The sequence below is a fragment of the Camelus bactrianus genome, chromosome 18 (genome assembly GCF_048773025.1).
Source record: "Camelus bactrianus isolate YW-2024 breed Bactrian camel chromosome 18, ASM4877302v1, whole genome shotgun sequence".
Lineage (NCBI taxonomy): Eukaryota > Metazoa > Chordata > Mammalia > Artiodactyla > Camelidae > Camelus > Camelus bactrianus.
In genome coordinates this window covers 20,029,704-20,056,084 of record NC_133556.1, presented here as the reverse complement: position 1 = coordinate 20,056,084, position 26,381 = coordinate 20,029,704, and the positions used below count along the sequence as shown (strand labels likewise).

The window sequence follows — 26,381 nt, the reverse complement described above, 5'->3', positions numbered from 1 at the left end:
ATGAAGACTTTTTTCCACTCCCAGATGTTCAGACTCATCTGGCTCACCAAGCCATCTGGCCGGTGCTTTCACAGAGATCACCAGCTTTGGGTGCCTCTAACTCTGGATGACTTTGAAGCCATAAATCGCTGTGAGAGATCACTGCCTAAGAACTTTAACTTTGCTGGGGATGTGCTGGACCAGTGGTCCCGAAAAGAGAAGGTACATGATGGGCTTCCCTCAAATGCTTGGTGTCCACCTATCTCTCAGCCTTCTATTTCCTTGTTCTGTGATCCACTTTTAATTTGATTTTTTCATCCCTCTTGGTTTCCTTTGTTTGTTTTCCAGTTGCCCTCGTCTCTCCCCAGGGAAGATCTTTGATCCTTAACTACGAAGGGCCGTCTTTCTCTGGAACCTCCTCTGTCCCCCTCATCATAGTCACTCACACAGTTTTGCCTCTTTCCCTTTGTTTTCTCCAAGTTGCACATAGCAGCTCTCTGCTCTTGAATCATTTGTTTGGGCTGGTCACCGGCTTACCAAAAAGCAGTCATTTGAGCTTTGGTTTTATGAATAGTCATTGTTGGAGCAATTGGAGAGAAACAGAGGTTGAGAAGAATAACATGATAAGCCTTACAAAGTGTTTAGTGCAGCCCCAGATCAAGGTCCCTGCTTACTGACTGCCACCCCCTGCCAGGCACTGAGCTAAACACTTTACCTATTGGTGCTTCAGAAAATATACTAGATATCCAAAGTATTAAATAATGTCAAATCAATGCTTTCTACTAAATAGAGGGGAAAGTCTTCCTTTAAATCCATTATCTTTAACAGCTCCCTTACACTTGCTAAACTCTCTTTTGAACAGAAGGAGCAAATTGAAGTTGAAAATCTCTAGACGAAATTTAAGAACATATTGTGTTTTCAGTATAGATATTTATTTTTCAGGAACCCATTATTAGCAAAGGGTACTGATTTTCCCATTACGGTGGTAATTAAATGCATTTTAATCTTCCTAAGTAAATGCACACAGGTAAAAGTGAGTTGATGTGAAGAAAAATACAAAGAACGATAGTACAGGTGTAGACAGATCTGGCAAAATGGTGATACTCAAATGACTAAAGATTGAGAAATACTAACCTATATACTATTTCATCAAATCCCCATCTCCACCCTGGGAGGTTGCAGATAAGGAGCTTAACCTTTTAGAAGCCATCCAAGGTCACCAGTTCCAGAGGTAAATGAACCAGCTCTTGATCTTACAGAGCTTTCGTCCGTAGGACAGGGACGCATCTGTCGTACTGTGCATATGACGGAGTCGCCTCAGATGTGAGCACAATGCTGCAGGGACACAGAGACATTGCAGAGAAGGGGGAGCTAAGAAAGGTTTCACAGAGGAAGGGAAATGGAAATTGGGCTTTGAAATATTTTCCAACCAAGGAAGGTAAAAAGAACATTCCAGATAGAGGAAGAAAGGGGGAGTAAATTCCCCCCCTCCCAGGTAATACATAAAGCAGAGTTTTCGCAGGACACATGACTCACTTTGTATCAGCTTCCTCTAGAAATAAATCAAGTTGATGCTCCTCCCCCAAACACCCTCCAACTTGTTCTTTGTTAACTATAAAACCTATACTTCAGCCTTTCGGGTGAAAGAAGATAAGTTCCTGGCCAGTACATCTGTTAGCGGATAAAGAGATGCCGGAAGTAGGAAGTCCAGCAAAAGCGTGGGTCCATGCTTGTTGGCTAAGAAGGGATTCTCAGCAGAGGCAGAGAAACAAAGTAAAAAACTGCTTTACTGCTCAAAAGGAAGAGAGACAGGGAAAAGGAGAACGCTTGAGAGGGGAGCTGCCAACCAGGTTGCCGGATGAAACAGCCCTACACTCCCGCCCCCTCATTGGGCCGTGAGGTCTTTTACTGGAGGCCTCTGCCATCATCATCTTTATTTCAGTGGTGGGAAAGCCAGTCACCTTCTTGTTATGGGTTCTTTCCTCCTGCGGAGCTCAGCCCTTGAACAGAAACCTCGGTGGGAAAGAGGCAAAGCAAGAGGTACTGGGTTATGTCCTTGGGATTAAGGCAGCCGCTGAACAACCTTAATGGAACATAAAACATCCTGTGATACAGCCATGTCCTGGGAACCAAGTAATCAGCGGTGGGATAAGAGAAACATCCCGATTTTTAATAGCCTGGCACTTTCTTCTCCTTGTTGATAATCAGCCGGGGTCAGCAAACCTACCTAATCACCTCGCTCACATCCATCAGGGTTTGGGGATAGAACAGAATCTATCCTACACAAGAAAGAAATTTATTGGAAGGTTATGGGATCACTTGCAAAATTGGGTTGAAAGCTGGAGGCTTAGCGTGGACAGGAACCAGGACGGAGGCATAGGTACCAAGAGCCCACGGAAAGGTTTTGCTCCAATCATTTTCCATCTTTTGCTTCTTCTCAGAAAACTCAAAATCAGGGAGAGAAGGTGTGATTGGCCCAACTTGGCTGATCAGGGAAGGATGAGCAACCTCAGGGTATGTCTCACCAAGGCTGTGTTCAAGCGGAGAGCAGCAGTCCCCACAAGGGCAAACTGGGGTGCTGTTACTGGGAAGTCATGACAAATGTCTTGTCTATTTGGTGACCACTCATAGTCACGTCTCCTCTCTTCCCCATGTGCTCATGCATGCCCAGACAGGAGAGAGACCGGCCAGCCCAGCCCTGTGGTGGGTGAACGGCAAAGAGGATGAGGTGAAGTGGAGCTTTGGAGAATTGGGCTCCTTGTCCCGAAAGGCTGCCAATGTGCTCACCAAGCCCTGTGGCTTAGAGAGAGGAGACAGAGTGGCCGTGATCCTGCCCAGAATCCCAGAATGGTGGCTCATAATCGTGGCTTGTATGAGAACAGGTCAGTGCTAATATTTAACATTTCTAAATCTTGCAGAAACAGAGACAAAGTTGAGATTTTTCTGAATTGTTCGTTCAGACTGAAGCTATGATTTCAAAGGACAGAAAAATAAGAGTTGAAATTAGAAGCAATCCTGATGCAATAATAATAATAACTACTGTAAGAGGTAAATATTATTGTGATGTTCATTTTGGAAGAGAGGAAACTGAGGTTCAGAGAGGTTAAGAAGCTTGCCCAGAGTCACACAGCTAGAAAGCTATGGAATTGGGACTTACAGAATTAGAGCCAGAGACTGTCAGAGTCTGAAGCCAGTGCTCTAAGGATGAACAGCATCCTTTGAGACATCCCTGGGACCAAGGCAAGGGAAGCTGAAGGCTCATTTCTGAAGCTCCTCCCCACCCAGGCACAAAGCCCAAGTTTCCACAGTCCATGGTTTTACTTAATGCTCAACAGTTCTGTTCAGCTCAGGGCCCTCTCATTTCCCAGGGCTTGTCTTCATGCCGGGAACAACCCAGCTGACAGCAAAAGACATCCTCTATCGGCTGCGAGCGTCCAAGGCCAAGTGCATTGTGGCCAGTGAGGAGGTGATCCCGGCAGTGGAGTCCATCATGTCAGAGTGTCCAGACTTGAAGACCAAACTCCTGGTGTCCCCACACAACAGGAGTGGGTGGCACAGCTTCCAAGAGTTACTTCAGTGAGTATTTTGCCCTACGTCATCTGCAGTACCAGCGGTAACACCAATCACAACTACATCTCAGAGTCTCCTTGCCTCCAAGGACTCAGCATACTGTGGGTTGATCTAGGCTCCTTCCTAGAAAAAAATCAACTAATAAAAGGTTTTTAAGGACAGAGAAAGGGGATGTAGCTCTGCTTCCATTTCCCTGCTTCCTTCTGTGGACTGAGATTAGTATACTGCCCGGCAAGGCCTTTGCCTAACTCTGGCCTCCGTTTTATTCCTCAAACATGGCCCACCTCAGGGCCTTTGCACCTGCTATGTCTTCCACTTGGAATGCTCTTCCTCAGGCCTTTTCACAGTTGACTCCTTCCTGTCAGATTTCAGCTTGAACGTTTTTCCTCAGCGAGGCTGTCCCTGACCGCCCTATCAAGAGTAGAGTTCAAAGCCTCTCTATCATGTCATCCTATTGTTTTCTTCATAGTACATCAGTATCCAAATAACATATCCATTCATTTATTCCTTTATTTGCCATCTATTTTTCTCCTCTACAGTACAGGTTGGCAAATTAGGGCCCATGGGCCAATTCTGGCTGGGCGTTACTTTTTATAAATAAAGTTTTATTGGAACACAGCCACACCCATTTTTTTTTACATATTGTCTATGGCCGCTCTCATCTTACAAGAGTAGAACTGAGTCGTTGTAGCAGAGAACCTATGACCTACAAAGCCTAAGATATTTACTCTCTGGTCCTTTAAAGAAAAAATTTTGCCAACCCCTTTCCCAAACTGTAAGCTCCAAGAAGGCAGAGGCACTATCTGTCTGTCTGATTGATCAGTCTATCCCCAGTTCCTACCATTTAGTTGGGGCTTAGCAAATACTAACTGATGAATGAATAAACAAAACAGATCACTTAACCTCAGTGTTCCTTATATGTAAAATGGGGATAATTATGCAGCACATATCTCAAGTGTTGTTTTGAGGGTAAAATAAACTAATATGTGAGAAAGTCCTTCCTAAACTATTTTTTTTAAAAAAAAAAGAAGTCAAATGTTGTTATGGTATTGTCCTTCAAAGAAATGTTTAAACACTCATGTTGTTTTTAAAAAATTCTTCCAGAGAAGTTTATAGAAAGAAGACATAAACCCCTTAATAAATGCAGTTTCCTTTGTTGGAATGAAATTTTATCTTACTAATTAATGTAAACCAAATCCTATTGGTCAATCCCAAAATTCTCTCCAGGGCTGTGCCAGTGAATCCTGCTTGTGTCTTTTATAAACTGTGTAACTTTGAATAAGTCTAGTAACATCTCTGAAACTCTGTATCTTTTCCATAAAATGGGGATTAGGGTAGTAACTACCTCATGGGGTTGTAGAAGAATCAAATGTGATGAAGCATGTGAAGTGCTGAGCACATGCCTGACACAGACTAATCACTCCATAAATAGTACAATAATTATCATTACTATTATTATCCTCAAGTTAATAAAGTCATTCAGCAGTGCAGTGATTCCCTAAGGTAGTGGTATCCAGATTGAAAATGCACATAACTCAGTAAAATATTTTTTAACACATTCCCCTGATACGTGTAGATTTATTTATACCTTATATACATGTACTTTAGTGCATCGTTCACATATCAAAAATAAACATTTTAACGAATGAATTAAAAAATACATATAGTTTGAAGTTCTTCTATTTTCTTCTCCATCCCAGTTGTCCCGCATGTCCCCTGGGCAGCAGGCACCCCCACTTCTAAGACCCCTGTCCTGAACAACTCTGCAATGTTCTGCTGAGTCCCCAGGAAACTTAAAGTTGCCACAAAATTCACAAAAAGCAAAGGACTTTGAACTCGCGTGAATTTCAAATCCAAATTTCTACATTTGGGGGGTATTTTTCAAGATAAGGGGAGTCCCCACTTCAAACAAACAAGCTTTGGAGGATCACAACTCAAAATAGGCCATGGGTTCTTTCTCTAAAACCTAAGGATAAGAGCTGTCATTGCCAATAGCTGGCCAGTCTCTCAGAAAACCACGCATAGCAGTAACGAGGGCTAATTTTGCTTGGTTAGTGTCAGTCTCCTAGTAGTTCATTTTAAGGCCTCTCACCTTCCTTCTGCCTTCCAAGGATAGAAGCCTGTGAATACGTTCCAGAATATTTATAATGGGATGGGGAAAATGTGAAAATTATGGGTCAGACTGATGTTTCTTTTTTCCTATTCTAATGAAAAGGACCCTTTCCTGAAGGTCTAGAACCCTGGTTTCTGGTCTTAAGGGGACTGAAACAGTGTTCCAGGCAGAAGAACAGCATGAACAAAAATATGGGAGCAAAAAATTCCTAAGGTGTGCAGGGTATGGACAAGCGAACAGTTCTGGGTGTCTAGAGAGGAAAATACGAGGTTGAGTGGAGGGCAGAGGAGCAAGCAGACGCCAGATGATGGCCTCCCATATGATAATCTGACACACATACTAAATCTTTAACTTGACCCTATAAATAAGGGAAGCCAATGACAAGTTTTAAGAGGGACGTGTCAAGGTCAGTTTGGGGTTTTAAGTAGATTTTTCTGGCAACTATATAAAAAATAAATTTGAGAAGACCTAAACCGGAATCAGAGAGACCATCTTGCTGGCTAATCTAAGGGAGAGAGGATGAGGTTCTAACTCTTGTCTCTGGTGAATGGGATTGAGGGAAGGCCACACACCAAAGGGGAAAAAAAAAAAAAATCCAAAAAAGACGTAACTCAGGTATCCAAAGAGAGAGAGATAAGTCAGACAATGGAAGAAACGCTGCTTAAAAATCTTGTCACTCACAGACTGTAATGTCTTCTTGTTAAGTAAAAGGAAAAAATGAAAAGCCTTATAGAAAATGTTTCCATACTACATTGAGAAGCATTCAAATATAAGAGTTGGGTTTTTCATCTGTTTGTTTGTATTAGATGCTGTGAAGAAATCCCCCTTTCTCCAGCCCAACACATACCAACTTCTCCCTATATTTATACTGAAAAAAATCAATACAATTGAACGATCTCTTTTTATTTGGTAGGGGGAGGAGGAGGCAAGTTACCAAGAAATTAATATTTCATGAAACTATGTTTTATAGTATAGTATGTGTTTATATAGTTAAGCCTCACTGTTTTACAGGTTCAATGACTGTCTTATTCACTCCTCATCAAGATGAATTTAAAATGGTCTCCTCAACCCTGATTCCTTCAACCTGGGATGTTAAAAATGTGATACATGAGTCTCAAAAATTCTTAGGTGCTTTACCAGTTATCCAATACTGAGTAACAAACCAACCCAAAACTTAGTGGTGTAAACAACAGTCATTTCACTTGCTCATGGTTCTGTAGGTTAAAAGTTCATGCCAGGAGAGGCAGTTTGTCTCTCCATCAGCTTGACTGGAGCTGGAGGATCCAAGCGGGTTTGGTAACAAGTTTGAGACTTTGGTATTGGCCGTTAGCTAAACAGCTCACTTGTCCCACATGGGCGCTCTCTCTCTAGCAGGACAGTATGAACATTTTTATATGATGGTTGCATCTCCAATAAACCTGAAAACTCTCTTGAGGCTTATGCTGAGAAGCCGCAGAACTTCTGCCAGATTCTGTTGGTGAAAGCAAGTCTTCAGGCCAGCCCATATTCAAAGAGAGAGGACACAGTCTCCACCCCTCAAGGAGGGAGTGGCATGCTTGTACGGGGATGGAAGGAATCGGTTGGGGCTGTCTACGCAGACAGTCTTACACAGATATTATTATCAGTTAAAACGCTCTTGGCTTCAGCTATAGAAGACCCAAATAAACATGGCTTAAACAATATAAATGATTTTATTACATCACAAATCAGAAGCATAGAGGTAGAGTGGGATGCGAGATGATTCAATCAGAGGTTTCCTAAAGTTGGCAATGGGCCCAGATTCAGCCATGCCATCCTCAGTGAGGATGATAATCTCCCTTGTGGTCCCAACATGGCTAAGGATAGTTCCAGACATCATGCACTTTCACAACAACATCCAAAGGCCAGAAAACAAGATGGGTGGGACGTGAGAAGGCAGTATTCCTCCTTCGTGACTCTTTTCAGAACAAGAAAACGTTCCATAAAGCCCTTAAATCTCTCACATAACCGCATCACGTTCTCATTCCTAACCCAGTAGCTGGTAAGGGAAGAAATTACCATGATGGGCTTAAACTAGTCAAGATTCACCCCTTGGAGGTATTTAGGAAAGACTCCCCTGAAGCACATGACTGCCTGATACCAGAACAGAGTATTATCAGTTCAAGGAAGAAGAATGGGATGCTATTTGGTAAGCAACTGTGTCTGCCAGTAATATTGAAGATATTGAATAAAAAGTACTAATAAGTTTGATACAAATACCAAAAGATCTTCCTTTAAGTCATAAAAACTCCTTATTAACAACTTAAAAGATTCAATAGTGATTTTTAAAAATTCATAGATTTTAAAAAGGCACTTAGGGGAAAATGTTTAAATAAATAAAAATTTTTTGTTTTTATTGACATTGAAAGTTATCTTGGCTGTCTATTTGGCCTACAGGGAGGTGGAACTTTAAAATAAGAGAGAGAGAAAAAAACAATTACCAAAGGGTTTCAGTCAGCTATATAGAAAAATAAACAGCATTAGCGTAAAAAAATAAAAATAAGAGAGAGAGTGCTATGAATTGTTCAATCTTAGCAATGATCTGCAAAATTCCTCTAAGATTTCTTGAGAAATCTCTCAGGGATGCTTTGGACTGGATTCTGTTCCATTAACTATCTTCTGGTACCAAGAGGGAAGAAGTAGCAGAGCTAAACTGGTCTGCTACATTCAGCCACCATCTTGGAGTCCATATTTTGCAGAACCGCCCCTGCAGAGCACAGCTGTGTGGAGACAGGAAGTCGAGAACCAATGGCCATTTATTTCACCAGTGGGACCACAGGCTCGCCCAAGATGGCCCAGCACTCTCAGAGCAGCCTTGGAATTGGGTACACCCTCTGTGGAAGGTAGGGAGGAACACACTGTTTTTGCTAAATTCTCCCCTGAGCTGCCAACATGTGCATCTAGTTGCCTCGCTGGCCCCTCTACTTGGATGGCTGTTAGATATCTCCAACAAAACATCTACAAAACAAAACTCTTAATGTCCCTTACCCAAACTCGGCTCAGTAAATGGCACCATCTAACCAACCGACCAAGCAAGAACTTAGGGACTGACCTTGATTCAGTTCCCACAACAGCAAGTCTGGCTCCTCCTTTTTGCCAAGTAAATTTACCAACTCAGAAAGGCCTTCCTAGATATCCTAAAACTATCACATTATTTTCTTTTCCTCACAGCACTCATCACTATTTGAAATTATGATATTTATTTATATATGCATTTTTTTGTATGCTCATGCACTATGTATCTCCCTGAAATAAGGGCAGAGAACTGGTCTATCTTGTTCGCCGCTGTTGAACAGTGCTTATCATTTAATATTTGCTCACTAAATGTTTGTCATGTCAATGGACAAACTCAGAAAATCATGCCAAACCCAGCCTCCCACTTGACTCTCAGACCACCCAAGATTCTGAAAAACTGCTTCTCCATATCACTCAGGTACTGGCTAGATCTGAAGTCCTCAGACGTCATATGGAATATGTCTGACACTGGCTGGATCAAGGCTGCCATCGGCAGTGTATTTTCCACCTGGCTTCAGGGAGCCTGTGTCTTTGTGCATCGGATGGCTCAGTTTGACGCTGACACCTTCCTAGATGTAAGTCACCACTTTTAATTACATATATCATTAGGTCCCTCTCTTGCCTTCCCCAAAACCACAGAGAAATGATTCCTCAGAATACAGAGCTTCTTAGACTTATGAAATTCATTCCTTTTTCAGAAGCTAAGTCTCCAGGAACTTGGCTTTTGACTGTATTTAACATAGTGAAGAAGAAACACCCACAACAGTCTTAGGCATAAAGTCCACTCTTTGTGCTTCAAATTGTTCAGGATTTGCTAGCATCACTAAATCTGCGTCTGCTTAAAACTCTGGTTCTAAATAACAGATTAGAAGTCTCAAGTCTAAACAAATCTTTGGTTTCTGATTAAGTGAAACAAAGACAATAAGCTGATAAATCGGAACTCCTGTGCAGAGAAGGGCGAAGGTGGTATCACCTTTCTCCCAGTGCAGATGCTTTCCTTCTTCCCTCAATCTGTGCTTCTCACTTTGCTAATTCTCAGAACTAATTGTAATGCTAATTCTTCTTGAAATCAGGCATGCCCATCCTTTTCAGCCAGCAACAGCTAGGCTGAGATATCAGATGGCTCCAATTTCTTCAGCCGTTAGAAAAATGTGATTCAGGCCAATTATTTTCAGCCATAAATATTCAATCAATTTTAACAAAATACATATTTTTAAATAAATACCACACCTATGTGTAAATAAAAGTTACGCTCATCCTGTTATTTTGCTAACTGATTTGATGAGATGGTTTGAGGGTCGTAACAGAAATGTAAAGTAACGTAAGAACTGGGATCTCTTTATCAGATTTACAAAGTGACCTGAAGTAGATAAGTTAACTTTGAAGTTTCAAAACTAACATTTGTAAAATAAGAATATTCTTTTTTTTATAAAGTATTAAATGTTTTATAATACCTAAATAGGAATATTTAATAATGTATTAAATTAATATAATATCATATCATATCTAATTATATAGCTATTAGTATTCTTACTTAATATATTAAATGACTATTAAAATGAGAATAGATATTAAAATAAAATATTTTTTATAAAAATTAAATATTTCATAATATTTAAATAAGAATATTTTACATATCTTTGATATATATTCATATAGTTTATTTAATAAAACATTAAGTAAGAATGTTTAAGAATATTCTTATTTTACAAAGGTATTTTCAGTGTTATAAAAAGCTTTATGGATTTATACTATTCTTAATTATATACAATACATTTATTAAGAAAGTTGGAATCTAGGGAAGAAGGTACACATAACAGAAATGCTCATCTACAGAGCAAAAGTTATTCTTCATCTATGACAATCCAGATAGCCTAGATGTCTTGAGAGCCTTCTCCCAAATAAATTTAATACAAATTGTCAATACATTAAGTGGCATAGTAGAACCTCTTCAGAAAGAAGATCTGTAAACATTAGCATTTCTCTAGATTTAAGATGACTAAGTCATTATTTGATTTTAAGGAGCTGGAAGTACAATAAGTCCAGCAGATCTTAAACAATTAATAAAAGGCCTGAAAATGCATCCCTTACTTATGCATTTAATCAGTCCACTCAAAAGGATTGATGTCATTACTGTACGTGAATATATGGGCAGGGAGTTTCAAGAGTCTACCATGGAAGATGATTTGAATCCCAGAGGGAGAATAAATCAGTTCATACTTTGGGATTGTTCTCAATTCACTTTTTGCTGAATTTGATGTGTATGTCTGTTGTTACATATACACATTCTTTCCAATAACTGGAAATTTCCAACATAGTCGCTAGTGACAAGGGATAAATATTTGCTTCCTTATTGAGTGACCATGAAATGAGCACAGGTTAGTGGAATAAGAGGTTGTAGACATCAGCTCCAGTCATGGCCTTTGATTAGCCACTTCTGACATCTGTTTCTTTCTCCATCAACCAGACGCTTACCACTTACCCCGTCACGACCCTGTGCAGCGCTCCCACTGTGTACCGGATGCTTGTGCAGAAAGACCTTAAGAGGTACTTGGGCAGAAATCACCATTTGAACCACAAACACAAATTATAATCCAGCATCACAGGTCTCCCCTTGTCGGTGCAAGACAGCCCAGAGTTTCTCAGTCTCACCACGGTAGACATCTTGGACCAAATAATACTACATCATGGAGTGCTGTCCTGTGCACTGTAGCACACTGAGCAGCATTCTATCTGGCCTCCACCTGCTAGATGGCTGTAGCACCTCCCTCTCCATCTGTGGTGATGATCAAAAATGTCTCCAGACATTGCCTAAATTCTCCTAGGAGGCAAAATCACCCCTGCCCCACCCTTAGTTCAAGAATCACTGGGAAAGCCTCAGGGGCAACTGAACATTTTTCCAGAGACAACCAGAGCTCTAGAATCCCAGCACACCCACCACCACCCTCTAAAAAAAACCCCACAACTGCATTTATACTCCCTTGAAGTTAATGAAGTCCTATGACTTTAAGCTTATATTCAACTTAGCCAAATCACCCGAACATTCAGTGAAATTGCCAAGTATATTTATTTAACTAATATGAATTAAATACATAAGGAGAGAGAGAAGGGAAGAGAAACAATTTAAGCCACCACATTCATCCCCTTCTCCCCCAAACCTGGATGCTTCAAACCCTAAACAAAACAAACAAAAAAGGATAGGCTCACTCATCCTTTGTCCCCTCCGACCAAGGTGTGGACATCTAGGAGGGAGATTGCTATGAGAGACAGAATAAAGCAGATATGAATCTTCTCTTTTCCTAATCAGCATCAGCTCCTTTGTGGCCCTCAGAATGTAAAGATCTTGCTCACATTTCAAGAGTAATTCAAAGCCTATTCTATTTTGAATGGGCGCAATTCATGTTCTACAAAACCCTCCCACCCGTTTTGGGCTGTTCCAAGCTTTCTCACCTGAGTCCTGCTGGGCAGCTGAGTAGTAAGATCAGTGGTTAAAAGCTCAAGCTCCAAAGTCAAATAGTGGACTTCAGACACTCAAAGGGACCTTGCTAGACCTCCTTTAACTCCATCCATAAGAGATCATTAAGAGCCACCTCATGGAGTTGTGGTAATAATCTAATGCCAGCAGCATGTGTGGTGAGTGAGAAACCTGACAAGTGGTAAGTGCGGAGTACAGATTATTTAACTCAGTTCTTTATTATCTGGGAGGCCGTGGGCACGTTCTTTAACTTTCCTCAGCCTCAATGTCCTCATCTAGAAATAGGGGCTGTGAGGATTATAAGAGTACTCTGAAAGCCCTTGCAGCATAATAAATGTTCAATTAACATTAGCTCTCCTATCACTTGGCTCATAAGTGAATATCATTATTAGCATTTTCTCCCGCCTTTTCCCTTCGTGAATAACCTGCTAAAATATAAACTCCTTCAGGAATCTTTGTTTTAATCATAACATACCCGCTGTGCCTAGAACAACGTCTGCAAGGTAGTAGGGGCTCAACATATATTCACTGAATGAACTTGCCTAAGACTTGACTCTCCTAGCTCTTTGCTTGTTACTTATGTTCTAATTATCTGGCAATGAAAGCCACTCATATTTCTCTCCCCCAAAACCCCATGCAACTCTCTCTCCAGATATAAATTCAAGAAGCTGCGGCATTGCTTGACAGGAGGGGAGCCACTCAACCCAGAGGTGCTAGAACAGTGGAAGGTGCAAACTGGTCTGGAACTGTACGAGGGCTACGGACAGACAGAAGTGGTATGTTTAATGGGCAAAGTTTAAGTTTAGCATATTTGGAGACTTTCAACCCCAGAACTGTCAGCTGAGCCCCTGAGGTGCCCCCGTGATGCTCTAAAATTGTAATGGTGTTCCCCAGAACTTCTGAATTGCCCAATTGGGCTTGACTGAAGGAGAATTATGATTACTCTTTGGTCTTCCTGCCTCCACCCTACACAGGATAAATCTCAGAGATGTTAGGGATTGAAGAGGTTCAGAATTGAGTGGCTCATCTTTCCAATGCTCTGGGAAGGACCCCAGAGATCCCCAATGGGGAGTTTATTCCAAGGTGCACTTAATGGAAAGTGGTTAGTCTTAGTCAAAAAGAGTGGTTTTCAAAGTGTGGTCCTCAAACCAGCAGTATCAGCAGCATACAGGAATTTGGTAGAAATAAAAGAAATTCTCATACCCCTGCCCTCCTCCCCGACCTTCTAAATGAGAAACTCTGGAAGGGGACCCAGCAATCTGTTTTAACAATACTCCAGAGAATTCTGATGCACACTCAAGTTTGAGAACCGCCATATACTTTGGAACACAAGCTTGGATACTGAGAAAATCAGGCAAAACTGGGTCTTGGGTTTCATTGTCATGGTATAGCTACAGAAAGTGAAATTTTACATATTTATATAAAATATGTCCTCTCAATAGGGAATAATTTGTGCCAATCAGAAAGGACAAGAAATTAAACCAGGCTCGATGGGGAAAGGAGTACTTCCCTATGATGTCCAGGTGAGTAATACCTAACTGTTTCAATAAGAAGAGAGAATATCTTCTGTTTTCTTCTGTTCATTACACAACTATTTATAACCCATTTTCATTTTGTGAAAAGAAAATCTGAGGTACCTAAACTGTTTCTTTCATTCTAGATTATAGATGAAAATGGCAACATTCTACCACCTGGAAAAGAAGGGGAAATTGCCCTCAGACTAACATCTACACGGCCCTTCTGTTTCTTCTCTGAATATGTGGTACAAGAACGTAGAACATGCTATTCACATTTTAATAAAAAAAAAAAAGGCGGTGTAGGGAGTCATACAGACTTGGGTCCAAATTTCATATCCACCATGTTTTGCTATGTAACTTTGGGCAAGTCACAAAATCCAAGTCTATTTCATCAGCTGTAAAATGCAAAGAACATCCTCTCTCTCCTAAGGGTTTTTGCAAGATTAAATTCTAAGGGTGAGAAACCAGTTGCAGTGGGCATCCTCACAAAAGGACAACTTGACAGGCTTTGGTGAGAGAGGGGTGGGAGGAGGTAGACACATGGTGCTAGAGGTAGAAGAGAGGTTTACTTTTTATTATATGCCTGGATCTTTTGTGTTCTATACTAAGAACTACCTTTTTAAAATTTTAATTTCTTCTAGAAATAGAATGTGCAATGTACTAGTCATTTCATGGGTGCCATACCCCATTTTTTTATTCTGACCAGATTAATCCCCAGTGTCACCTTTGATTCGTAGGACAATCCAGAGAAAACTGCTGCCACCATAAGAGGGAATTTTTATGTCACTGGAGACAGAGGCGTGATGGACAATGATGGTTATTTCTGGTTTGTTGGCAGAGCTGATGATGTCATCATATCCTCTGGGTTTGTACATTTTGCCGCTTTTAGAAAATACCAGTTTGCCAGGGGAGATCTCCTACTTGGTGTGTAGTGATCAAAGGCTTCTCTTCCTCTTCTAGGTACCGGATCGGGCCGTTTGAGGTGGAGAGTGCACTAATTGAGCACCCGGCAGTTGTTGAATCAGCTGTTGTCAGCAGTCCAGATCCAATCAGAGGAGAGGTAGAGTGAATGCCACTAATTAAAGTAGCAATCTCATATTTTTACGTTCTGTCCATCTGACCAGTCTAAAGAGTGAACCAAGAGTAGTCATGTAATTCTCATTATGAGACACACATGTGGCAAAAACATATACTGGCAATCCACTTTACAAATGAGTTGTTTCCCAAAGGGAAAGTTTTAGGATTCTTTTGGTAGCAAGTGACAGAACTTCAACTCAAACTGACTTAAAAGGAAAAAAAAAAAAAAGGCATCTATTGGCTCACACACCCACGGGTTCCTGAGATGATGTGACGTTAGCAAAATTTAGTCTCTCTCCATTTCTTGACTCTGGTGCTCCTTATCTTGGCTCTGTTTGGGCAGGTGCTTCCTACTTGATGGCAACTAACTCCAGATGTACACAGCTTAATAAACCGAGGGAAGAAGGCAGCTTCAAAAGTTTCAAGCAACTCCCAAGGCTGCATTTGTTATCTTAGGTCACATATCTGACCAACATGGTCCCAGGAATGGTATAAGCGGACTGGCCAGATGCTGTCTATCAGCGTCCTCCCACATCCCTGGATCATATGCCAGTCATCAGAGGTAGGAGTTAGTGTCAACCCCACCAGAGAGGTTAGGGTAACCCTCCACAGGCAAATCAGGGAGGCCCAGATACAGCATAAACAAAAGCAGATTTTACTGTATGTATGATTGTTGTGGAATTCAGACATTTTCTGACAGAAACAGTGCAAATAAGAGACTGTGACCAGGTTCCCAAACAAGTCCCTGAAGCCTAATTAGGACGCAATGAAAGGGAACTCAGGGAATGACAACAGTAGCCTTAGTTCTAGGAGGAAATCATATAATATGGAAGGGAGAAATTTCCTTTCCTCATGGAAGTTTCCTACAGACACAGTAAGTAGCAAAACTTCAAAAACAGTTTATCTCTTGGCATCTCCCCATGTTTCTTTCCATACCCCCGGCTCACATAAGTGACCCTCTGTGTATGACACTACGGGTCCCCTCCTCATACCTCCTGTATCACCTCTGTGCTCAATGGATTCCATTCTCCAAAATATTTTTCTCCTGTTGCCATATTCTCTCTCTCCATAGAACTGATTTCAGCTGAACATCAGAATTAGATCTCAAAACCTCACTGTATAGTTGTATCCAAGCTTTGTTTGTAGGCGATCTCTGGCATTTGCATTCTTCACTCAAGCTGCTATTAGCAAATAAGTACCTGTGTTCAGCATTGGCTCCAAACTCTTGATGTATCTGAAAAACAAATGTATCAGTATAAACGGGTGTTTCTCCTGCAGGTAGTGAAAGCTTTTGTTGTCTTATCTGCACCCTTTAAATCAGCCAATCTGGAGAAATTAACTCTTGAACTTCAGGATCATGTGAAAAAATCAACTGCACCTTACAAATATCCAAGAAAGGCAAGTATTATGCCCAAAAGTTAAGTGTGTGTTACCAAATAATTGTCCAAAACTAGTTGTGTATCGATTTTATTAGCTTTGACTTCATAATAACTCATTGTACAAGAAGACACCTGTTTCAACTTGCTTAGCCCTAAGAATTTTGCTTTAAAATACTTTATATTAGGACACTACAAATGCTTGATGAACTAGAAGCTTTGGCCAACTGTGCAATACTGAGTAAATACTAAGGATCCTATTTCATATAAGGGGGAAAAATGGTGGCAAATTGTTTTTAAAGACAGCACCTGACTTAGCTATCTTAGTACCCTTATAAAGTCAAAGCATGTGTCTTTAAGTATCAAGAGACCATATTTAAAGCTCAGAAAGAAGATATTATCCAAAGAAACTGTGTAGTCTTTCCTGAAAGCTTCTTCTTCAAAGGAGGGATTTAAGAATAATTCTATATAAAAGACAGAGTTGGCACTCCAATTTCCTTCTAGTCCTGAAATCCTATTAACATTAACTGATCCTCTACATGTGAATTCCATTACGTTCGGCATCATTTCAGACAAAAGGTAGCTAATTTCAACCCAAGAATTAGGTACATTTTCTCCATTCAGTTCACTAACTCAGTGACATTGCTTTTCAGAAATGTTGTTTGAAGACATTTTAAAATACAGTAGTCACACTCAGAGAGGAAAGAGTATTTTATTCTCAAGTCAGGACATAAAGGGAAAGAAAATTGTACATACTCAAAATTATCTCTAAAAAAATCCCCCTCAGAACCTCCACGACTCAGCTCATAAAAGGTCAAAAGCCAAGAATTAACTTGATGTTTCTCTTTGCATTTGTTTGTGGCCTCTATTTCCCTGGGGCAGAAGAGACCTAGGTCTGGTCTGAAAAATAAAATAAAGGGAAAGCAATAGAATAAAGGGATTATTCTTCTGTCAAAGCATACAGGTGGATTTGCACTGAAAACCAGTATGATGTAGCTCCATTGTCATCTTTACAAGTGGAACAGTTTCTGGTGACCAAGAAATTCAATGGGTCTCAGTTAAGACACCCCCCCAGACACTGAAACTCAATACCAGAGTTTTAAGCTCTCTCCTGATTATACTGATAATTGGGATAATCAAATGGAATCAAGTGTCTCATAACATGTTTTTCTATTAATTAGGTGGAATTTGTTCAAGAACTCCCAAAGACAATCACTGGAAAAATCAAACGCAACGTTTTAAGAGATCGTGAATGGGGTTGAACATAGCCTGACAAGAAAATTGTGGCCTTAGTCTTCTGGCTTTCTTTAAATTTAAAAGGCTGCTTTCTTTTAGTCCTTGCTTCCTTATAATTCAGTGACTACTCTCTTAAAATGCTTAAGTTTTCCTGGTTAAAAAAAACTCAATTGAGTTTTTGTTTTGTACTTAGCCAAAAAACAAGTAAAAATCTAAAAATATTTGGGGTGAAAATTGTTATGATGACCAAACCAACAAAGTCAATGATTTTATGACTTGTAGTGTTTAAAATAGCAGAGGTCAAATGATTAATTAGAAAAGCACAAATGGACAATGAATTTATCTTGTACCTGATTAATTCAAAATAAAGAGTAGAACTGTTCTAAGAGAAATGTTCAAGACAAAATTTCTTCTGCTTAACATCTTTATACTCTAATTCTTTAAGGTGGATTAGAATATTAATGTTAAAATGAGGAATGTAAAGAATTCAAAAGCCAGTAAGCGAATTTAATTAAGTACTGTATTATCATAGCTCATTTTGAAGCAAACTCACTGTAAAATATCTATCACTTGAATTAGTTAAGAGTTTTTAGTTATTCAAAAGTAATTAATAAATTTGGGGGGGCTTTACTTTTTTGGACAAGGTACACAACTTTTGATACATAATTTGGCATAAAAACATATTTTATGATATACCTTTATAAGTATAAAGGAAGAGATTTGCCAAGAAGCAGAAAGGAAAGAAGTAGAAAAAAAGAAAGTAGAGAACACCAATCTTTAGGGAACAAATTTATTTTAATTTTTCTGAAAACATTAGGAGCTATGAAAAACAAGCTGAATATGTGGCCATACCAAAAGCACAATACAAGTAAAAATAACATTTAGAAATCATGTTTAACTTTAGAGAAACATGTTTTAAAATATCAAGTTTCACATGCTTTCCTCCGTAGAGCAAAACAAGTTTACTAAACTGCAACACTGAAGTGGAGTTTCTGTTTTTCTTTTTTAACTGACAGAATTTTTTTTAAATAAAAATTAAAAGGACAAAAAGCACTCAATTTCCATCCTGGAATCTCATCATTTACAAAATAACATGCTCAAATGTTAGTGAAAATAAACAGTCGGTAAAACTGCAAACAAATCTTTCAGTGAGTGAATTCAGATTCCAACGGAACACAGTACTACTTTACATTTGGGGAAAAGCTTTTGTCCCACTTAGGTCTTACCAAATACAAATAAAATACAAAAATAAAATACAAAAAGGGATTAAAAACAAACTACTAAATCAAAATCTTTCTGCTGAGTAGCAGCTTCCACAAAACAAAAGGAACCCAGTTCCACAGAGCTGTATGTTCTGTAAGCATATAGCCAATTTTCCTCCCAGAGTCCCAGAGTCTTGAACTATCAAAATAAAAGTATCTTTGTCTTGGAAAAAATCTGATGAAGGCACCAAAATCCAATCATCCATGCTCCCCTGATGATACTTAACAATGCTTTTATCATCCTTTCAACATGCCTTTAACCTATTAAGATTTAACATTCTATACAGGTATGTATACGCATGACTGGGACACTGTGCTGTACACAAGAAGCTGACACATTATAGCTGACTGTACTTCAATTTAAAAAAAAAAAGGTTAACATTCTAAATATCTAAAGATATATAAGGGAGTTCCAGCCTCATCTGCACTAGCAAGGCCCTTTCTAGTCTCTGTGCCCCTTCCAAATCCTTCTAGTCTGGTTTACCAGGCAGGACCACTAGCTAGGAGTATAAAATTGTATTTCCATGTTCACTAGCCATTAAACAAATATAGCCGTTGGTGCAGGAAGACTTAACACTTGTAATACTTCCAAACTTTTTAAAATTTAAGAATAAATCCAACTCCAGAAGCTAATTTCACAACCTCTTAGTATTCTCAATCTGGACATCTTATTTTGCAGCCGTCTTTGGTGTCTGTCTCTTCCAGCTTTTTTCAGTAGTTTTACCCTGGAGGAACCCTGAAAAAACTTTCAAGTTATGTATGTGAGTGTGAGCGCTAAACTGAAGGATACTCTTTGTTTCACAGAAATCCAGACATGTCAGACTTCAGTTTCACAGAACTGTCAGATTACAACTCTCAGAGTTCTCTTCTCTCAAAGACAAAATCTCAGGCTGAGATTCTGAGAAAGGGTTCCAAACCTGGTCACACACCAGTGTTGGGAAAAGGAAGGGAAATGCTATTTAATTTGGTTTTGCAGTTCTTTAAGGAGAGTTTAAACAAGGCTTGAGACTTGTTGCTTTCTTCGTTCTCAAACCCAAGTGGCTAAGGAAACACTTCAAGAGTGCCTTTGCCAATAGAATTATTCCAAAGAGTCAGTTTCTTTTCATCTAACACTCTTGTCACTTTAAGAAAAACAAAAAAATTTCTCCAGGTCCTTACAGAAACTGTTCATGCATTGAAAAATGTCTGCTAAACAGACCAGTTTCTGTCATCCTCAAAGCATTCAGCAAAATCTGGCCTAGTATTTTCTTTTAAGTGCTCTGACCATTCACCTTTCAACTCAAACATGCTGTGGAGGACTCCTCCTCTGCTAAGTAACTGAATTTCTTCATGTAGGAGATTTATGTGCTCTTTGTTCAGGTTTTAGTTATTTGTTTTTTTAACATTCTCACGTACATGAATCTTTAAGTTCACCACTTTTGCAGCATTATTCAGAACTTCATTTCATCTCCAAGTTTATTTCAGCACTTCTCTGTGAAGAAAGCAGTGTGCTGTCACGTCAACGTCAGGATTTTCTCTCATTAAAATGAGGCAAAAGCTGTCATGGAGCCAGCCACTGATGGGGCACCAGGAGTACAGATAACAGACCGTTGGTTTTCACACAAAGACCTATTAAATTTATATTGACCATTGTTTGGGGAGGCTCTAGCAGCCAAAAAACTGTCCTTGAATTTCCTCATTTACAAATCTTACAGATGTTATAGCATGACAAACATTCATGAAATCTGTTAACTCGTCAACCCTGATAGAGAAGCTGCTGCTTACAGAAAATCTCTTTAGCATCATGTGACAAAAGTCAATTTATTACATTGAGAGCATAGTCTCTTCAATTTCTTGTACTGCTCTTGACCTAGCATTTTAACGTTGGCACTATTAGATTCTTACCAACTATGTGAATTTTTCTTTTCTGGAAGAAGTTCTGCTACTAAATAATTTGCTTCCTAAAATCTTTTCACTGGATGTGATTTTTTTCAACAAAAGCTTTGCTATCTGGAATTCCAAAACCATTAAAATAATCAACATCTTTATTTATCAAATGGCTATGATTTATAGTTCTAATTGCTGGAGCAAATGTTAGGTTTGTAAGTTGCATTCCATGAAGATGTACAATGGAATGGGACAGTCTGGATTCTGAGTCCATATTAAAACCACTGAGGCACAGCTTTCATTGTAAGGAATTTGAGTCCCTTGTTGCATTAGTATGCTGTAGTAACTCAGAAGACTAATTCATCACCAACCTCATCAGAAATGTCTGTAATTCTATGTCTAGAACCGTACTCTTCTATCTCACACCTTGCCTTCAAAAACTGAAGCACTGGACAGTCAGATCTGTTTGTAACAAACAAATGTTAATAAAATATAAAAATGGGCCTAAAAACTAAACAAGAAAATCACAGAAAGAACAAAAGCGTCACAAAACAATTCACTTCTAACCTATATGACCCATGTCTTTGCGATGTTTACAAACAACAAAGTGGCAGGGGACAGCTGAGCTGCAATACATAAAAATTCCTTCCTGAGAATGAAAATTTACCTCTGAGATTCTATTTCACATAGCTTTTTGCTCCCACAGGTCAGTTGGCAGTGCAGAAGGGGCAGGTGGGGAAGGTAATCATGAGGGTGAGGCCAACATCATCCTCCCACCACCCTCTGCTCCGTGCAGTAGGGTTCACCAATTTATCCACAGCTTCCCCTAGCTCAGCCAGATGCACATGGGCCTACTGCACACTGCCAAATGGGGCTATAAGGTTTCTAACAGAACTGTTAACAGGGCTGCTCAATTATTGTTCACTACTGTGAGTACAGCATTATGCAGCAGACAAATTCAAAAACAGTATTTTTAGTCACAATTTTATATGGAATCCCACCATCATCTCACAGAACCACAGTTGAGAAACCTACCTCCAACACCAAATGGTTTTTTTTTCCTATGAGAGATCATTTTCATTTGACTCAGATCCTTCTGCGACTTGACTTGTAAGTTCAGGTTTAGCTGCCCCCTCATTGATCACCTGTATCTCAGATACTGGTTCTGTCGGCTTCAACTCACTATTCTCTGGTACCACCTGCTGGTTATTTTTTCCTTCTGCTGGGTCATTTTGATTTGCTTTGTCTCCAGATTCCAATGTAGCTTCTTTCGCATTTCCTGCTTGTGCTGCCTGCTTTGGGTTAAGCTGTGATGAGTCCTTAGCACTCTTCACCACCTCTTGGAGGTTGTATTTTCTGAATAACGTGTAATCTTTCACAACACTCAGACAACAGACAGCTTTAATGATTTCTACTACGACTGTGTACTGTGGATTGGTAAGATCCACTTTATTTTCTGAATTGAGGCTGCCCACTATCCCTGCAACAAAAGTAACAGGAAAACAGGCTGAGATACCATTAAGCTTAAGGGAAACAAAAATAATCTTTCTCTTCTCCTATTTAGAACTTGTTAAAACAATGTATATATACTAGTCCACTCTTCTACATGGACTTCAATCAAGTTCTCTGAACGCTTTCAATAAATAAATACAATCCTGAGATACTTAATAAGAGCACTTTTTTTCCCCAAAGAAAATTCAATATTGATTTGGAAAAGACTTTAGTACCTAACTACCAAAAAAATCTCATAACTAACATATTGAAAACAAGCTTGATATTATTTAAGGACATTTTAATATACTCCTTCTACACTCAAAAACATAAGACTTAAGTCTTAAAAACAAGTATTTACTGTGGCACACCTATGCAAAATCACTAAGAGAAACATACCTGCCAGTTCTTTGATAACTTCTTCTCTATTCATGTGACTGTTATTTCGAGATTTGTATACAATCTGAAATGTCCCTTTGTTTGGAGCTTTAAACCAAGGTTCTAAAAATGTTTCTGCATATTTTTTCATATCTTCTAAGAAAGCCTTGCATGTGCCTGAGATGGGTAACATTCGTAGAATAACCCGAGTCTTCTTCTTCTTGGTTTTGTATATGTCTTGGAGAATATGATGTACTAATTTCTCAGGTTCTAAAATAAAAAGAAAAAAATCAGCACCAAACAGCACAGAACAATGTGTTTAAGAATATAAGTTCTCAGATATTTTAAACTCTTCAAACTCTCTAAAATAAATTTTTCATTGGCAATGACATGAATTGACAGTGGAGTAGAAAAAAATTATCATAATGAGTTTTAAACAAGTCTAACCAATCATTTTTTCCAACTAATATTTCTTTGGTGCCTACTATGTACTAACACTGTATCTAATATGTTAACTTCGCTTTTACTGAAAATAATTGTTCATGAAGATGCTGGTGTTAACTTATTTGTGATGTCTGATTTATCTAATGGCAACACCACGCTGTTGTTTTCCTGTAACAGCAGCAACTATCAAAGTAATAAATGTTAAGTAGTACATGCTTTTTTACAAAAACAAAATAAAAATCTGCAAGTTGCTTAAAATATTTAACCAATCCATTAGCTCAGTTTATGCAGAAGTCTACATTTCACACCTCAGAGGACCCCCAAACCATGAGTTAGTTGCACAAGATCATAATGCAGTCCTTAGGAGGCATCCTGACTACATGCAAGTCTGTTCGGGGCTGTTCAGTGTTTTCACTATTTTTAAATTAGTTAACTGCATTTAAAAACCTAGGAACTTCTCCAGACTTCCAACTTCTTTTGAAAAATTAGATCTGGCCCTCCCACAACTACATTCCCAAATGGCTACAGCCATTCCAAATTGTCTGGGGCTGAGTAGCAGCTGCTTCTTTTAGACAGAATACGTACTCTTGTTTTGCCTAAAGTTATATACGAAGAAAGAGGCAAAGCCAGGTTTCCACACCTAAGCCAATGCTATGTCCCCCACCCTATTCTACCTCTTCCATATGCCTAGTGCTAACATAGTGTAGGGAAGATGCAATCAAATGATTGACTAAGCCATGCCCATGAAATCACTTTGGAGGCAGTGGTCTCTGAGACAGGGAGATGTCCAGATATTATAGGATCAATAATCTTACGGTATATTAGTCAGACACACCTATCCCAAGTGTCCTGATGAAGACTACATTGTTTGCTCCACTCTCCACAGACTGGAATCTTCTTAGTCTCATCTCTGTAGATGCCTTAATGTCACCAACTTCTTTCTTCAAGGCAGCCTCCACATCATGGTCTTCTTCCTCACTTCCAGAGGGTTGCTGATCCTGGTCTGTAAACTGTTTGCATAAAACTAATGAGCAGAAATGCCGCAACAGCTTATGCTCAAAGTTGTAATTAACTACTTCTGTGAAACCCCCCAAGGCAGATGGCTCAATATTGACAATAAAGCTTTTGATTAAGACACCACTCGTCCAAAATGTGGAGGAAGAAGAGAGTTTCCTTGGACTGTGGTACATACAGTTTGAAAATGTTTTCAAAAGCACCTTGACAGTCCGGAACAGAGGGAAATGTGCTCACCAGATGAATCATTTCAGAGTGGACTTTAATCCCATCACTAGATACCTTTGTGCCTGATATGGCACTCTCCTGTCAGATTAAACCAAACAGTTATGAAGTTAAAAATCCTTACTCCTGTTCTATGAGGAACTAGGCACAGAAACAGTTCAAGAACTTCCTCAAGGCATCAGTGTAGACAGGACACGCATTGTTGCCAAGTTCTCTGCCCCATTAATGGGGCTACCAATCAGGCACTAATGGTAATTTTACACATTTATGGAGATTTCACTGTATATCAGAAAGTTACTTTATGTACATAAGCAAATTTTTTTGGCCAACCTTTCGAAGTTCTCTCATTATTCTCTTTTTTTATCTAGCTCAGCAGAATTAAATAACATGCCCATCCCCTGATCTAGTAAATGACAGTACCTGAATTTAAAACACCTCTGCAGTGTGCTCCTTCATTTAATTCCTTAGTGTGTACATGTGTATTGCTCCCAATCCTAAACCAATAATATAATTATTTCCAAATTGCAATGGGACAATTAGATTTTAGACGGTATTGTTACAAAAAGTTTTTACTGTTTTTGAATGTATTTGTAAAAGCATCTGAGAAGTACCTAGTACTAGTTCTAGAACCACTATTTCAGACACGCTATTTGCTTAGGACAAACACATTATTACAACCATAGTGTTCAAATGGTGGAAAGATACGGCAAAAACCTTAAGGACGAATGAAGTGTGTGCCCTTGTGAACTTGGACCGCCTAGTAACCTAACCCACTTGAACCTCAGTGTCCTCGTGAGCAACACTTCACAGGGCTACTGTGAGAAGTAAATGTTTCTAAAAAAGCCTCAGGAACATTGCCTGAACCGCAGGAAGCAATCTATAAATGGGAGCCACCGTGATCGAAGATGCGGGGGTACGAGGTGGGAAAGACCAAAGTGCAAGCATTTCAAATACGAGACCCGTTAAGGTGTCGGTAGCCGAGACATCACGAGGAGGCGGGAACACAGGCAAGGCCACGCCCCCACCGCCACGCACGCGGCCAGACTCGCGCAGGCGTACACGGGCAGCGGGCCTGCCACAGTTCCCTTCACCCTCAAGGGTCTGCAGGCCTGCCGGCCGGCCGGCCAGGCAGGCCGCCCGCCCGCCCGCCTACCCGCCCCTCGAGGGCCGGTACCTTTTCCGGGCCATACATGTCGTCGCCATATTCGTTGAGCAGGCTGTAGGCCTCCTCCACGCACTTGCGCTCGTTCATGTTGCAGGTGATGAGAATGCCCTGTAGCCCGGGCTCCAGCTGCCGGGGCCCGCCGCCCTCGCAGCGCCGAGCCCGCTTGGCCTGCACGTACTGAGCCTTGCCTTTGCGCTTCCCGCCGCCAGGCTGAGGAGGCTGCTGGACGGGGGCCGCCATGGTGCGTGAGGGCTGAGGTAAGCGAGACTTGTTCCCGCACGGCCCTCGCGCCCTCACCTCTGTTGGCGCGGGCTGCTTACGTCAGGTGTGCGCGACGGCCTGCGCTGCTCCGTCCTCCCAGTCTCGTTCCGAGCTACGCCGGGTCCTAAAGCCGGAGTGCGGCAGACCCGCCCCTGCGAGGATAGGCAGGCGCTCACTTTCACCTCACCCGCGGAAGGAGGTGTTCCCCTGGGGAAGTGGCCTGCCTCTGGGGTTGGCGGTCTCCCGCGTCCGGTATCAGCAGCTTTGTAGCCACTCCAAAAGTGGTGGTAGTGGCACACTTTCCAGAACGTTGATGCTGGGTCCAGCCTCATAGATACCCCAACCATTCTTGGCACCTGTTCCTCCAGCCTGATAATTTTGTCGGCCTCCCAGAAGCTTCCCATAAATTCCCTTTCAGGTTAAATTTGCCGGAATATGTTTCTATATGACTTAGCAAGAATGGTTGTTTGTGTAAGTATTTCACACTGCTTTCTCTGTGGTTTTATCTATAGTCTTAGCAACTATCAAGTTAATATATTATCTTTTTAAAATCGTTGAAAAGACGCCAGCTTTTAAGACTGTGTTCACGAGGAGTAAGTGTCCTCACCCTCACCCCCAGCTACTCGTCACGTACAAAGGTGTTGCCAGATTTGAGTTCCTGCAAATCCTGAAGGAGGTAATCTGCAAAGGGGCGCTGAGCTGACAGTCAGTCTTTGATTCTAACCGCAGATTTACCATTATTTCCCCCCGAAATTACCAGTCTTCTTTTTTCCTTCCACCTTTGCTTCTGCCTTTACTTTCCATAATGTCATTGTGGAGATTGCATGGCATATATTTCTGGAGGTCCTCAGTTGCTTGTGAAGAGCAGTCTCTACACTGGCCTTGCTGTGGTGTCAGGA

The 26,381-nt window shown here is 40.3% G+C and overlaps 3 protein-coding genes across 8 annotated transcripts in view; 2 read left to right on the top strand and 1 right to left on the bottom strand.

Moving 5' to 3' along the window:
* Positions 1-17,402, top strand: ACSM4 (acyl-CoA synthetase medium chain family member 4). Its single transcript, XM_010961049.2, has 13 exons — positions 1-201; positions 2,651-2,861; positions 3,348-3,555; positions 8,380-8,523; positions 9,114-9,270; positions 11,163-11,242; positions 12,823-12,946; positions 13,613-13,693; positions 13,831-13,932; positions 14,425-14,552; positions 14,648-14,747; positions 16,043-16,162; positions 17,322-17,402. Exons 1-13 carry the CDS (start codon positions 1-3, stop codon positions 17,400-17,402), a joined length of 1,737 nt encoding a protein of 578 aa, XP_010959351.1.
* On the bottom strand, positions 11,744-25,461 carry THUMPD1 (THUMP domain 1 NAT10 acetyltransferase adaptor). Of its 4 annotated transcripts, none has more exons than XR_006726997.2 (6): positions 25,231-25,461; positions 23,653-23,827; positions 22,395-22,643; positions 21,540-21,984; positions 16,897-17,040; positions 11,744-15,998 (listed from the first exon to the last, which is right to left on the bottom strand). XR_006726997.2 is itself a non-coding variant. In XM_010961051.3 (5 exons), exons 1-4 carry the CDS (start codon positions 25,459-25,461, stop codon positions 21,566-21,568), a joined length of 1,074 nt encoding a protein of 357 aa, XP_010959353.1. In that variant the 3' UTR covers positions 11,744-15,998; positions 21,540-21,565. The 4 variants fall into 4 exon arrangements, 1 of the variants encoding a protein (XP_010959353.1); XR_835719.3 differs by lacking the exon at positions 16,897-17,040 and having other exon boundaries at positions 11,744-14,812; positions 15,757-15,998; XR_006726998.2 differs by lacking the exon at positions 16,897-17,040 and having other exon boundaries at positions 11,744-14,812; positions 15,964-15,998.
* Positions 25,338-26,381, top strand: part of ACSM3 (acyl-CoA synthetase medium chain family member 3) — a 42,345-nt gene continuing 41,301 nt past the window's right edge. For 2 of the 3 annotated variants that reach the window (XM_010961055.3, XM_045521189.2), the window contains exon 1: positions 25,339-25,478. The gene's annotated coding sequence lies outside the window, so the exon portion shown is untranslated. Of the gene's footprint in view, positions 25,479-26,381 lie in introns of all 3 variants that reach the window. The other variant, XM_045521193.2, reaches the window with a different exon arrangement.

What these genes read in the sequence shown, in the direction of transcription:
- ACSM4 (XM_010961049.2), top strand. Translation starts at nt 1, where the DNA reads ATGAAGACTTTTTTCCACTCCCAGATGTTCAGACTCATCTGGCTCACC. An exon ending in GGGTACACCCTCTGTGGAAG is followed by an intron (nt 8,524 to 9,113) that starts GTAGGGAGGAAC and finishes CATATCACTCAG; the next exon opens with GTACTGGCTAGATCTGAAGT. An exon ending in GCTACGGACAGACAGAAGTG is followed by an intron (nt 12,947 to 13,612) that starts GTATGTTTAATG and finishes TCCTCTCAATAG; the next exon opens with GGAATAATTTGTGCCAATCA.
- THUMPD1 (XM_010961051.3), bottom strand. Translation starts at nt 25,461, where the DNA reads ATGGCGGCCCCCGTCCAGCAGCCTCCTCAGCCTGGCGGCGGGAAGCGC. An exon ending in ACATGTATGGCCCGGAAAAG is followed by an intron (nt 23,828 to 25,230) that starts GTACCGGCCCTC and finishes TTATGCAAACAG; the next exon opens with TTTACAGACCAGGATCAGCA. An exon ending in AGTTATCAAAGAACTGGCAG is followed by an intron (nt 21,985 to 22,394) that starts GTATGTTTCTCT and finishes CTTTTGTTGCAG; the next exon opens with GGATAGTGGGCAGCCTCAAT.